Genomic DNA, 13,902 nt, shown 5'->3' with positions numbered 1-13,902 from the left:
TTCCATTTAGCTCTTTATAGCTCCTTTTACAGCCAGTAGAGAGAACCCTTCTGTTGTAAGGATTAGGATTAGCTCTTTTTGCTTACCTCAAGAAGCTCAAGGGTTTCCTGTTTGGAAGAGATGTTTTGACTGTACTGTTGAATGCAACTAGGTATATGGGGGTACTGTGAAATTTTATCTACGTAATGATAAGGCAGAATTGCATAGGTTTTATGTCAGTGCATGATCTAGAAGAAAATTTCTTAGGCTGAAAATGTTAACTTTTTTACTAGAGATTAATTGACAAAACTGCCTATTTCTTTGACAGAATGCGATGATTCTTATGAATGTCTACTGCAATAAGATAATGAAGCCCATTGATGGCTCCTGCTGCCAGCCTCAGCCTCCTCTCACTCTGATACAGAAGTTAGCTTTCTGTTTCTTTACTTTGTCCATTATTGGATATTTAATTATCAGTTTAATTCATCGGAATAATTTTCGGAAGAACAAATCATGCACTGATTTGGAAAGTGGAGAGGAAAAGAAACCTGCCATCAGCACTCCTAATGTTTCTACTTTAGAGATGCTCTTACACTCCTTCTGCAAACTTGGTCTAATCATGACCTATTTTTATCTATGTGACAGAGCAAATCTTTTCATGAAGGAAAATAAATTTTATACACATTCATCTTTCTTCATACCAATCGTCTATATCTTGGTTTTGGGGGTATTTTATACCGAAAATACCAAAGAGGTAATGATCATGTTGACATCCTACTTAAAATGTTGTTTCCCAGTTTGAGTGTAAATAACTGATTGCTAAATATTGAAAGTTAAATTTTCAAAATCAGTATAACTCATCTGCAAAAAATGCACTCACAAGCAATATAACATTTGCATGGAATTAGATGCCAAAGCTTTTTGAAAGCATATGGGTATGAGTGCTTTTAGCCATTGTCACTCAGTCAGATTTGAAGTGAGCATAGCTCAGATACAAGAAAGTGTAGAGCACGTTAAGATCTGATAGCCCTGTGTCCACTAGACAGAAGTCTTTTACAATTGAGACCTATTTACCCATAAAGTGGTTTATTGTTTTGAACTTTTTCTCCTCATTTTGTAGATGTTCGTTGTACTTTTTGGAATAGCAACACTCTTGTTTTGTTTTGCATTAGACTAAAGTGTTAAATAGAGAACAGACTGATGAATGGAAGGGCTGGATGCAACTTGTTATTTTGATTTATCATATCTCTGGAGCAAGCACTGTAAGTGATTTGAATTTCATATGTTTTTTTTTTAAGTGGGAATGCAATTTGGGTATGTTACTTCAAAAGAAAGTGCAAATGCGTATTAGAGTTGAATAGAATGAATAACTCATGCTATTGTTCCTGTAGTTTTAAAAATGGTATTAGCAGAATTAGCTTTTCTCTCTATTTAAGTGTAGATTTCATTGATAAGAGCATTTTATGCATTACTTAGCCAATGAAAAAATATACTGGTTTCTTCCATGTAGAATATTACGTTAATTTATTTTTAATTACTAGCAACGCTTCATTTTACATTCAGAACTTGAAACTGCTGAAGGTAAGCTTTCAAAGGTCCTTTCTTAACTCTTTCTTAAGAATATGGAAAGTATAGAGCAGTAAATAGCAGCAACTCATTTTAACATCAGAGAGGTTAGGGCAACAAAAGAGCTTAGTAAGAAAAAGGGAAATGCAGCATAATGTTTCTTTTCTTAGTTAAACCTGATTCACTGCAATGCAGAAGAAGCATGAAATAGGCAGAAAGAAAGGAAAATCAAAAGCATTTCCATGGCCATTTATAAAAGTTACTTTATTTTTCTCAACAGTTTTTGCCTGTGTACATGCACATTCGAGTTCTGGTTGCTGCATATCTATTCCAAACGGGTTATGGACACTTCTCATATTTTTGGATAAAAGGGGACTTTGGTGTATACAGAGTGTGTCAGGTAAGAATATCTACTTGCCATTTTTATAAAGAAATTTGTTCAGGTAACAAAATATCCATAATATATCCATACTCCCTAAATAATGTGATATGAGATTACTTAACCAAGGTTTGCACGTTAAAAATGGCTATTGTTTTTATGTAATCTGACCTGTTTAGTCGGTAGTGTTTATCTAATACAAACATACAGCATATAAATGGTATTTGCAATGTAAAAAATGTGAGTATGTAGTCTTGAAAATACCAAGACAAATATTTTCCAATATATACCAATGGAGTTTTCATTGCAGTAGCAATTTACAATATATAGCGATTATAAGTAATGATCCAGGCAGGCTGGCTGGCAGTAAAGAGGGATATCATTGACAACAAATTTATTTGTTAAATCTTCCTAGATTTATTCTATAGTCACTGGTGAGTAAGAGGTTTACGCGGATAGCTGAGATGTTCTGAATCACCTTCTGGAACAGCCTTTCTCCAGTTACTATTGAGAATAGATAGGTGGTGTGAATGTTCTCATCCGCTCTCCCCCGTTGGCAGAAAAAATGATGGTTTTCCCAAATTAGCCATTGGAAATACTTCATTTTGCTTCTCTTACCTTGTCCTTACAACATCAGTCTGCTCTATGTTGATATTTTCCTGTTTGGGTTTTTTTTAATTTTTAGTATGTTTCTATTGGAGTTTCCTTTATACAAGTAGATAAATGTTTGGTGAATCCAAGAGACAGTTGCGTACAGAATTTCTTTTTTTGTCGTCTTCTGTGAATAAAGGTAATTATTCAGCAAGTTGTTCAGCACATTGGTTTGCTTGCTCCCAGCATGGAAAGTCTTTATGAAGATGGAACAAATGGTGTCTTGTCTCTGATTTAAATTGAAGTCATTTCCACTTGCTTAAATTGTGAAAGCTTTTAATTTTTGTATGCATTTTGGATTTTTTCCTCACTTGGTGAAATGAAAAACTTTTTGGTCCGTTAGTTGAGGCCATTAATAGTGTCCCAAAGCACTTGTTGTATCTTTCTTTCTTTCAGATGAGTGATCTTTTGGATCTGTTAAAGAAACCCTTCATGTTGCTATTTTATTAAGTATCCAACCATTTTGCATTGAAGTAGATTACTAATACCTGAACAAGAGGCATCACTGTAATATTTGTTACCTCTTTCAAGACATAGCAACGTATCGACAGATATTGTACAGTACTTTTTCTTTCATTCTCAACTGAGAATTTGTTGGATTGATTTTTTTGTTGGGACAGTTAGTTCTGTGTAACAGTATGTTTAACCATTTGATGTATAGAATACGGTCAGAAATACCACACCCCTCTACTGTTTTTCTTTAGAAACAGATGAAAATTTCACAAACATATCAGATGTATCTGCTTCCTTTGAAAAACAAATATGCAGGGTTTGTTTTGTTTTTTTTTCATTTAAAAACTGGTGTGTTTCTTGGTCCAAAAGCCTTTTCAGTTATGGGTTTGAGTTTTCAGATCAAAATGCAAAATAGGGAGAAAACAAGTACTTTCCAGTCAGCTATATTGATTCTATGGGATGTTTTCTTTTCCAAGACAGTGTATTGGAGCCTACATTTGTTAATAAAGAAAATGAATTTTCGCACCATAACAGTACTGGAGAACATACCTATTTTTGTCATTTCTCTGCAAGGTTTTGCAGTGTGTGCTGTAGCAGTTTAAAAAACAAAAATAAAAATAAATCTTCAATTGCTGTTAAGTGTTACATTGTCATGTAACTTAGGTCATCGTGCTTATTAAACGTATGACTACAACCTAACTGCAGCGCTGGTAATGACATTACTCTAGCTTTAACTGAGCTAGCCCAGGTACTGTGGGAGTGAAAGCAGAGAGGCATTAACAGCATCCAGCAACTGGAATACTTAGTCCCCAACCTGGAGTCAGTTCTATTTTACCCTGTTTTCATTGCTTTCTCTACACAAGTAGGCCAGCGTAGGACAGGTCCAGTACTACATAATCAGCCTGCAGTCTTATATTGCATCATTATGTTCCCCAAGATACTTACCCATGTTTCAGCTGAAACATAATCAGCATGTGAGATGTAAATACGTAGATATTTTTGTGTAGTGCTAAAGAAACATGTCCCCCATCTCTCTTAGCTTTGCCTCCCAGTTTATATATCCTCTGTCTTCTCTCCTCTGACTCCTTCCAGGTTTTATTTCGTCTCAATTTCTTGGTTGTGGTACTGTGCATAGTGATGGACCGACCTTACCAGTTCTACTACTTTGTGCCATTAGTCACTGTCTGGTTTATGATCATTTATGCCACCTTAGCTATATGGCCTCAGATAGTCCAGAAGAAGGCAAATGGTAAGATTTTTTTCCCCCTTCAGCTATAAAATATTTGCATGTTACTAGAAGTGATAACCACACAGAAAATGATATTGTTAGTACATCTCAGTCTCTTTTTAACATAGTCAAAATATCTTAAACTGCTGTTCACAGAAATATGATTTGTCATAGATGTCCGTTGAAAAATGTAACAGGTGACAACTAAAGTCCATCTCTGGATACAGTCATATTAGAATACTTTTTAATAGGTTTTGACCATCAAAAATGTGTTTTAGCAAGAGTTATAGTATTACTGAATGCAAACTAAAAACATAGGTTACGCTATCTATGCTAGTGGAGATTGTTGCTGTAGTGTACTAATGGGTATGGCATGAACAGTGAGCATTTAGACTTTCCCATTCTGCATTGCCAACGGGTCTTAACCATCTTGAGCACTAATTTTGCCATATCCTGTCAAATAAAAACTTGGGGTTTCTTATCTTAGTATCTTAGATTAAGTGAACTATCAGAAGTATGTCTTGTGATTTGGATATTTTAAATAAAAATTGAAGTGAAATCCCAGTTTATTTTATGCATTGCAGTTCATTGAAGAGCTGTCATCATGTGGTAAATGCTTATTATTTAATTTATCCAAATTAGAACTAAAACCTTAAGAGTCTTTGATCCTCCTTCCCTATTGATGGAATAATATCCAAATTTTGTAGTCTGCAGATACGACAATGAAATATACCAAATGCATGCTAGGAATAGATGCTGCAAAAATATAATTAGAGAGTAGTTTTACAAGATACCTCGAAGGCAAATAGCTCCAATATTCTTTTTTTTTTGCTACAAAGGCACTTCTGTTCCAGTTACAGAGAAATGACGATTGTGTACTTTGGAGCAATAGTGTACTGTGAAACTAGAAAATCTTTCAATGACAACTTTCACTTGTTTATGTCCCTGTTTACAGCTGCCAATTTATATGGCGAGAGAGGGAGATGATCTCTGTTGCAATGTTGAGGCTTGGGTAGAGCTTAATATCAGTCGACAGCTTTGAGGAGCAGTTTCTCAGGCTTCTCTTAACAACATACTTATCCTTAATGACCTGCAGTTGAGCTTTGGAGTCCAACTCATACCTCAAAGTTTAATAATATATGCTGTACTTATTTCACATGACAAAAGCTGTTGGGCATTTTGGTTTATTTATTTATTTACATTCACTTAGAATAAGGACTGCCTGGGCAGAGTGTTTGGGAAAGCAGAGGCTTTAAAATAGTGTTTCTGTTTGAACACCTAAATTTTCTTCTTTCTGTATGTACGTTGTCCCTGTTTTAGACATGAGGCTTAATTTAGGATTAATAGGTTGTTAATTGCTGTGAATGTTTATTTGAATTGCTTAAAGTAAAATTTAATATGTAAATATAGATAGTGATAAAATAATGCTGGTAATATTTGAACATTTATTTATGAATGTATATATTACTAAGCATAACTACACTAATAATTGGCAATTATTATTTGATGTGTCCTGGGTTTTACTATTGCAAAATTGATGACTGTATACTGATTAATTTATTTCTTCCTCAGGGAACTGCTTGTGGCACTTTGGTTTACTGCTGAAACTGATTTGCTTACTGACATGTATATATTTTCTGTCATATTCTCAGGTTTGTAAATTTTGACCATTTTTATCCTTAACAGGCTGAGTATATTACCTATCTCTACTTTTCATGTGCTCATAACTTGTCTATATGCTCCTGTATCATAAATACAGAAGAAAAAAAATGGAACCTTTCAGTTTCTTTTCATATTTGAATTGGTGTGGATGCTGGAAAAAACACAATTCTATATCTTGCTCATTTGTTTGTAATGCTTGACATGTTCGCCGTGTACTACTACAAATGTAATAAATACAAAGGTCTATGCTTCGGTTTTGGGGTGGGTTTTTTTTGATGTGCTTAAAGTTACTGGTTTTTGCTAGCATATGGTGATACATATGGTGATATGGTGATACAAAGATCTGTGTCTCTTAGAGACCTGGTGTTGGTTTTGATACTTTATCAAAAAACTGGTTCTCGTGCTAAAGTAGCGACTTTACTGCATGCTGCAAGTATAGCTGACAAAAATAAGGGCAGAGTTTGTCACTATAGGATTTTACAGGGGGGGTTGTGTGATTTTAATCCCTCATTAGTTTTCAGCCTGTTGAACTGTAGTCTTCTGTAGAGTATGCATTCATTATCTCAACACATCAGTGGATCTCTCCCTTTAAGCCTGCAGAGCAAAATGGAAAGCGTGCCAATACCTTTATGGGAAGCAAAACTGAAACCCTCTCTCATCTGAAGAATTTTGGGTTGTTTTTCTTCTTTTGGGGGGGGGGAGTGCTTTCTAAGGAAGCCTGTTATTTTGGTAATGCCACATAGCTAGTGAAATAGGGATGTGATAATATTGAAAGATAGCATATTGATTTAAATTCAGTAAATATGGTTGACATCAGTGTTAATGCTTTTGCCATATTTATTTTTTACAGGGTGCATTTGAGAAGATATTTTCTTTTTGGCCACTCTCCAAGTGTTTTGAACTGAATGGGAATGTCTATGAATGGTGGTTTAGGTGGAAGTTGGATCGCTATGTATGTAAAATTTGCATAAATTTATACTGGTCTTTTTAAGTGTATTTTTTAGTTTGGGGGGAGGGAGAGTTGTTTTCCTTTCCTCCAGAGAAAGCAGGAATTTGTTCCAGTGGATTGTTTAATGGAAAACTAAGCTGCATGCACCTTTCTTTTGCAAATGTCTGTCAAAGCCTTGCTTAGAAGGTGGATGTTGATGTATTTGCTGCTGGATCCTGCTTAGTTTGCTTTTAAAAAAAAAAGTCATGAAGTGACCTAGATTTGTCTTTTCTCAAAAATTTTACTGCGAAAACTTAACACCTGTAGCACTTCAGGCTATTGAAAAACAAGGCAAATTATTGTGGTGGCTTTCTTAATAATATTTTTTGAAAGCTGTATCAATTAAGGATATATTTCTTTTAAGGTAACCTTTAAAACACTTTTAAAATCAGGGTCTTGATGCCCAAAGCATACTATTCTTGCACATATTTTTAAATGGTTTTCCAGTGAGAAGGTGCTTTCTTTCTAGTTACTGACCCTACAATGTGGGGGAATAGAACAGGGAGACACTGGTCATCTTTTTTCCCTCTTAGTAAGGTAAGTGGAGTTTCTAAGATGGGAGCATTTATCTGCTAACCTTATCCTTAATGGGATCACTTGCACCCTTCTCCCTCTGGCAGTCTTCAGTAACTGAAATTTGTGGAGCACACAGTTGTCACGTCCTGGGCTGCTCCCACCAGCAGCACACACTGTGTTGCGACATTTCAGCTTTTCAGCTTCATTGGAGCTTTGTTGCTTGTGAACAGCGTGTATTCTGTGATGCTGCTAAAGAGGAAGTCCCAAAATAAATACAGAAGACAAGCACCGCATGGGCCTGAAACAGCATCGTGTTGCTAGCGAAAGAGAACTTGGCATAATATCATAAAACGCTCTGTTGAAGAATTGTGTCTGAGAGAGAGGGAAGCACTTCTAGTGCTTCTTGAATGTTTTCACCTGCCAGCTTGGGAGAAGGCCAGAGATGCATGGCTTTTCCCCAGAGAAATCCCTTTTCAATGCTGGTGTAGATTGCAGAGGGGATAGTAGGTACTTGGAAGCTTCTTGAAATTTCATTGTTGTGTCATCAATGCTCTGTGAAGCATTAGTAAGAGTACTTTATTTGTCGTTTTTGAGTTGAGTTAAAAACACAGCTTATGACAATCTAGTGTAGAAAGCCTGTTTTTGTTTGCTTCAGTAAATCTGGGAAAGGACATTTTGATACCTAAGCTTTGGTATTACGAATAGTTTATACTGTAGCATTTCTGTTAAGAGTTTGTACCTGAAGTACTTGTAAAAGCCATGGAATACTCATTGCATTCTGTTTGTCTTTTACAGGTGGTTTTTCATGGGATGCTGTTTGCTTTTATTTATCTGGCATTGCAGAAACGTCAGATGATATCAGAAGGAAAGGGAGATCCTCTTTTCTCCAACAGAGTTTCAAATGGATTATTATTTATTTCAATTGTGTCCTTTTTGGTACGTACCTAGTATAATTAGTATGCTCAGGTTTGTAAATCTCTAAAGAATAAGTTTTATTAAGTTCTTGTTTAGAAAATGTATTGATTTAAAAAATCAAATCTTGATCTGGAGATATTTCAGCTGTGGTTTTGCGCACAGCCGTTCCTATCTACTCACTAAAATATTTTTCCTTGCAGTCAACTGTAGATGAAAACATCATCACTCTTTCCATTCATTGCAAAGGTTACAAGAAAATTGGGTCATAAAAATAATCTGGTAGATAATGCAGCTCTTATCTCCACTTTTGATTGCTTGTCTATTTGTGATGAAAAAATTGTCAACAGTATGGCTGTATCTTAGGGTTTGAATAAGTATGGTATTCATCAGTTGCAAAGAATTTGAGAGAAATACAAAACTAAGCACAGTGTAGTTTTTTCTATTACTGTCCCACATCTTAGTGAACCAACTACTGCTGAAGCACTTCAAAATAGCTTACCTTTTGTTTCATTTTTAAATGTTACATATAATTGCTTCACAGACTGATTTTTGTATCTTTTAGACGTACTCTATTTGGGCTAGTAGCTGTAAAAACAAGACAGAGTGCAATGAACTACATCCTTCTGTTTCTGTGGTGCAGGTAATTCTAATTATAGTCCTTTTCCTTACAGTGATAGAATCTAGTCTGTTCTTGTTTGGGCTTTTTAAAAAACTGTTTTTAAATGTATTTTTGCTTTAGCATGGGATGTCAGATACTGAGCTTTATTCTCATGTCTGAAAGTGAAATACGGTTTAACTACATTGCTCGCTTTTTTCATTGCCTTTAAGCACTGAAATTGCATACTGTGATTATGCTTTTGATTAACCTTGATGTCCTTAATGTAGGTTTCATATGCACTGTTTAAATCCAAACCCAACTTTGGACTAATTGCATAGCAGTGGAAAAGAAGAAAGCTGTAGGGAAGCATGAGTGTTTGGGAGGTATTAGTGTAGGAAGCAACCTATGGGACCCTGTAGTCACTTTTAGGCAGCGAAGAGGTGGGCCACAGGGGCATACATGTGGTTTTCTTCAATTTAGATTTTCCTCTTACTGTGTCCCCTGCCCCACTATACCCCAGCTGTCTGATTCTGTTCCCTCTCTCCTTCCTTTTTTTTAATAGTTTGTCCTGCTCTGTTGAGGGGCAGCATGTGTGACTTAACTTTTTAATACTGATTTGACCATCTTGACACCTTCTCTTTAAAAATTGAGGGTTAACTGAGGTTTGTGGCCACCTTTGTGTTAGGCTGGCATGGTATAACATGTTCTGTGGCCATGCCTAGTAAGTGTGTAGTATTATCTGTCAACATCAAGGCCATAATTCTACTGAAGATGTAAATGTGAGTTGCTATGCTAAAAGAATGTGTGTAAGAGATTTGCAATTTCAAGACCTACTTTGTTAGGTATAAACTGCATGGATTTTTGTTTGGTTTAGATATTTATATATTTGTTAGATTTTAAAGAAAATTTAATGCATGAACCTCTTCAATGTAGACAGGGAAAATGAATAAACCTTGTGCGTGTGTGTGTGATCTGCTTGTCATCCAGAGTCACTTTTTTTTTACTTTATTTTTTAAAAGATTTTAGCTTTCATCCTCATCAGGAACGTTCCTGGATATGTCCGGTCTGTGTATAGCTCGTTCTTTGCCTGGTTTGGCAAAATTTCTCTAGAGGTAAGTAGAATGATCAGAAGTACAGCGAATTGAAACTTAGAAACGTAAGGTGGTTTTGTTACCTAAATTGTAGTATAACACATAAATAGTGAAAACATTTATTGGCTTATGTAATACTATGCTGTTGTGTTTGACCTCTTTTAGCATTGTAGCTTTCGTCTACACTTAAAAATCATAGCTGAAATGGCAGTCTCACAGTAGCAAACTTATTTCTTACGCTGTCTTTGGAGGGGAGTTTAGGGTTGTGAGAGTGGGGATTAAATGCTGGAGTAAGCTGTGGTGTGTATGCAGTTGGAAGATAAAAATTTAAGCCAGTTGAAAAGTCAGCATGAATTACACTGACCAGTATAAGTACACTTATAAATGTGTTTGCCCTAGGAAGCTTTCCTGCATTAATAAACAAATGTAACTTTACAAACAAAACCCTTCTTACTGCAAATGTTATCTTGTTCCATTGAGTGTATATTTTGAAACAGTAAGAATTATCTTGCTTTCCATTTTATTTGCTGTTTAGTAATACTAAACGTTTAAATTTATTGTATTACTAAAATGTATTTTTAAAAGGGAAAAGAACTTACAGGAGAAACTCATTGTAATACAATGTATATGTAGTACATGATTTTGAATTTTTTTTTAAAGGATCACATTTTCATTGTTCTGATTCCTGGTGAACTTTAAGGTGCTGATCAACTCCAGGGACCTTTGCATTCATCAGCAGTTAAAGCATTATCTTTTATTCGCAGGCATGTTAGTTCAGTCCCTCACCAGAGATATAGTAACTGAGTGGAGGCATATTCCTCATCTGTTCCGACATAATGTAAACGATGCTCCCCTGTGCCATATTTGGTTAAGGGCTAAGCAAACCCATTTTACTGTGTACTGTAGCAGTCTTATAGCAAAGACGTGGAAGACAGCTTCTCAAAGTATGTTATTTAATCATAGACGTCTGACTTAAGCGGCAGTACAGTGTGTCAGTTGATGCAATAGTAATAGTTATATGTTTTTATGTAAGTAAAAATATTTATATATAAGTATTATTAAACACACTCTTTTTTCTTTTAGCTTTTCATTTGCCAATACCATATTTGGCTGGCAGCAGACACAAAGGGGATCTTGGTGCTTATTCCTGGATATCCAATGTTTAATGTTCTTGTCAGCACTTTTATATTTGTGTGTGTGGCACATGAAATTTCTCAGATCACTAATGATCTAGCACAGATTGTGGTTCCTAAAGATAACTCAACTCTGCTGAAAAGGTTGCTATGCATAGCTGGATTTTTTTCTGGACTACTCCTCTTCTCAGCAATGCAGGATCAGTCAAGGCATTAACTTGAAAAGATTCTTGGAAACTTTCTTCAGGTTTACTTTGTAATTTTTGCCTGAACAAAAATTCTCAACTGGAGGTACAAGAAGACATTTAAATTAAGTGTGTGGAAAATGTATATAGTGCAAGTGTACATATTTTGTGTGGAAATAGCCTTCTCAAATAATCTGAGAAACAAGAATGCACTGTACAGAATTGCATGTGAAAATGAGTCTTTTCTACTGGATATATGTTTCTGTTTACATATCTGTTTAAACGGGACACGAAGAAGTGAAGTTAAATGGTTTAGCAATATCATGTGCATATCACAGGATCAACTTTACCTTGGGTCAGCCGAATGAAGAGTGGATGTTACTAAAGTACCGCCTATACCTAACACATGCTGTAATCATTCTCATCAAGGAACAAAGAGCAAACTTGGGATCCTTTGTTAATGGTCACCTTTAGCTGATGTGAAACATGAAGTTACTGGTAAACCAGGGCATTTTTCTGAACAAAATGGTAATTTTTTGTTTAGAAATCAGTATTTTGGGTGGAGATAGTATATGTTATATGAAACCCTTTATACGTGGAAATATAAAGTCATCACCAGTTCAGTGATTTAAGATTATGTACAAGTTTACATAATATTTTATGGGGGTTTTTTAGAAATTTAAGATGGTTTCAGCAAATATATAAAGAAAATTTGATTTTTTTCCCCTAAAATCGTTTGCTTTTTCATAAATTTTCCACTAATTCATTTAACTCTCTGCAGTTCTCTGTACAATCCCAGTGAACAAATACATGAATAATTTTCAGAGACTCAGTTCAAGATGGAGAATTTTCTGATGACCTCTAACCTTTTCCAGTCAGATGAAATCCCATCATATCCACTCCATCAGATCTTAAGGAAACGGGAGAACAGGGGAACGGTGATCTTCGAACCTCTCTCTGAATTTGTAGGTGACCTTGAACTGGGTCTCATTAGGGAACTGGTGCCGTATTCTATCCTGTAATAATATTTTCATTTAAAAGGATGCGAGTCAAGGATGCAAGTCAATCTGTTGATATCATGAGGAAGGAGGGATTGAGTGGTCATCTTGTTGCATGCAGATGGTTGAGTCTCAGAATTACAAATGAAATGGGATTGGAGCTGTTTGGAGGAACCTTTTACCCCATCCTTTTTAGCAGTGCCCATCTTTCTTACTAACTCTTTTCCTTTAGCATAAAAAGTAAAATTGACAGAAATAGCCCTTCAGTGTGGCAGTGACAAGCTGTAATTTATGTTCCACTTATTCAGTGAAGTTCTGGTCATTTCTTTGCCGTCTGTGTTTTTGGTTCAAGTGGTAGTTTGACCTCTAGTTGCTTTTTCATTTTATTCTTCTACTGATTGCTTGTTAGCAGTCAAGAGCACGAGCACAATATTGTTTTCCAAGCATATGTGCAATTATGTATGATTATAAACAACATGAATCCTGTATGTACTGTCACGTACATGTTTTTGATCTTATCCCAGTTGAAAAATTTAATTCAAACTTGCAGCCACCAATGAGTGCAAGAAAAATTTGTGAAAAGAATGGCTTCTTTTTTTTTTTTTTTTTTGGTGGAGAACAGTTTCTTTTAAAGAATGACCAGTCATCCATCATAAAAAAGAAAAAATAAATCGCCCACTTCCCCCAAATTCAGCAGTTTTACTAAGTCTGCCAGCTATTTTGAAGCTATTGGAAAGATAGTCAGCTATTTGTGCTTTGTGTGCATTACTTCCAGTGTTTGGAAAGGTAACCTCCTTGGTCAGTACATTTGAGTGGCTGAAAGAAATGGTATAGGTGAACACTGTAGTGGGGGATAGGCTGCGTAACCTTCATCTATGCCAGTATTAGAGCAATGGGGAGCTGTGAGTTTGAGGGATAATTTTTGTTTTGTTCTTCACAACTTAAGTATTGTAGATACAATTTTATTTATCTGTTGTACAGACTTGGTTAAAAGATTTATTTTTAATGTTTGAAATAATGCACTTGTTTACTATTACTGTATGTGGGATAAATATATTTTCTTTTCAGGTTATGTAAAAATATGAAGTAATTTAAACATTAAATAAATGTGCTGTGGATGCTTATTTTTGTAATGGGAGCAGCATCAATTAAGTAAAAACTTTTTATTGCTTGACTCTAGCTGGGCTGCAGTTCACTGTTATGCCTACCTTAAATTACTGCAGTTTCTCCAAAGTGATATTCTAGATACTATTACTTCAAATGCAGGGCAGATATACTCACTTATATCACCAATTATTTCAGATGCAGTGCAGGAAGAAAGATGATTCTGCAGTAAATCGCACTGTCCCAGGCCTGATGAAATTACAGCTCCAGTAGCCGAAACCACCCCTGGAGCTCGGGGGACTTCAGCAGAACTCCGCAGCAGAGGTGTCGAATACTTTTTCCCCCTGGGTTTCAAGCTAGAAACTCTGCGGCGGAGCTCTGCATGAAAGGGGAGGAACTGACTTGGCTTTTCTTCAGTCTGGCAACATCAAGAAACCCATCCCTAAGATTTGTTTG

General features: G+C 35.6%; 1 protein-coding gene across 1 annotated transcript in view; it reads left to right on the top strand.

The window, feature by feature from the left end:
• CASD1 (CAS1 domain sialic acid O acetyltransferase 1) overlaps positions 1-13,516 on the top strand; it is a 34,975-nt gene extending 21,459 nt beyond the window's left edge. Inside the window, exons 9-18 of the mRNA XM_075143729.1 lie at positions 308-733; positions 1,152-1,241; positions 1,826-1,945; positions 4,121-4,277; positions 5,829-5,908; positions 6,769-6,870; positions 8,218-8,358; positions 8,900-8,977; positions 9,955-10,047; positions 11,110-13,516. Coding sequence (XP_074999830.1) covers positions 308-733; positions 1,152-1,241; positions 1,826-1,945; positions 4,121-4,277; positions 5,829-5,908; positions 6,769-6,870; positions 8,218-8,358; positions 8,900-8,977; positions 9,955-10,047; positions 11,110-11,376 — 1,554 coding nt within the window. The 3' untranslated portion in view covers positions 11,377-13,516. The remainder of the gene's footprint in view (positions 1-307; positions 734-1,151; positions 1,242-1,825; positions 1,946-4,120; positions 4,278-5,828; positions 5,909-6,768; positions 6,871-8,217; positions 8,359-8,899; positions 8,978-9,954; positions 10,048-11,109) is intronic.
• Positions 13,517-13,902: the final 386 nt, after the last annotated feature.

This window comes from Calonectris borealis, chromosome 2 (assembly GCF_964195595.1).
Source record: "Calonectris borealis chromosome 2, bCalBor7.hap1.2, whole genome shotgun sequence".
NCBI classification, from domain to species: Eukaryota; Metazoa; Chordata; class Aves; order Procellariiformes; family Procellariidae; genus Calonectris; species Calonectris borealis.
This window is presented reverse-complemented; position numbering and strand designations above follow the sequence as displayed.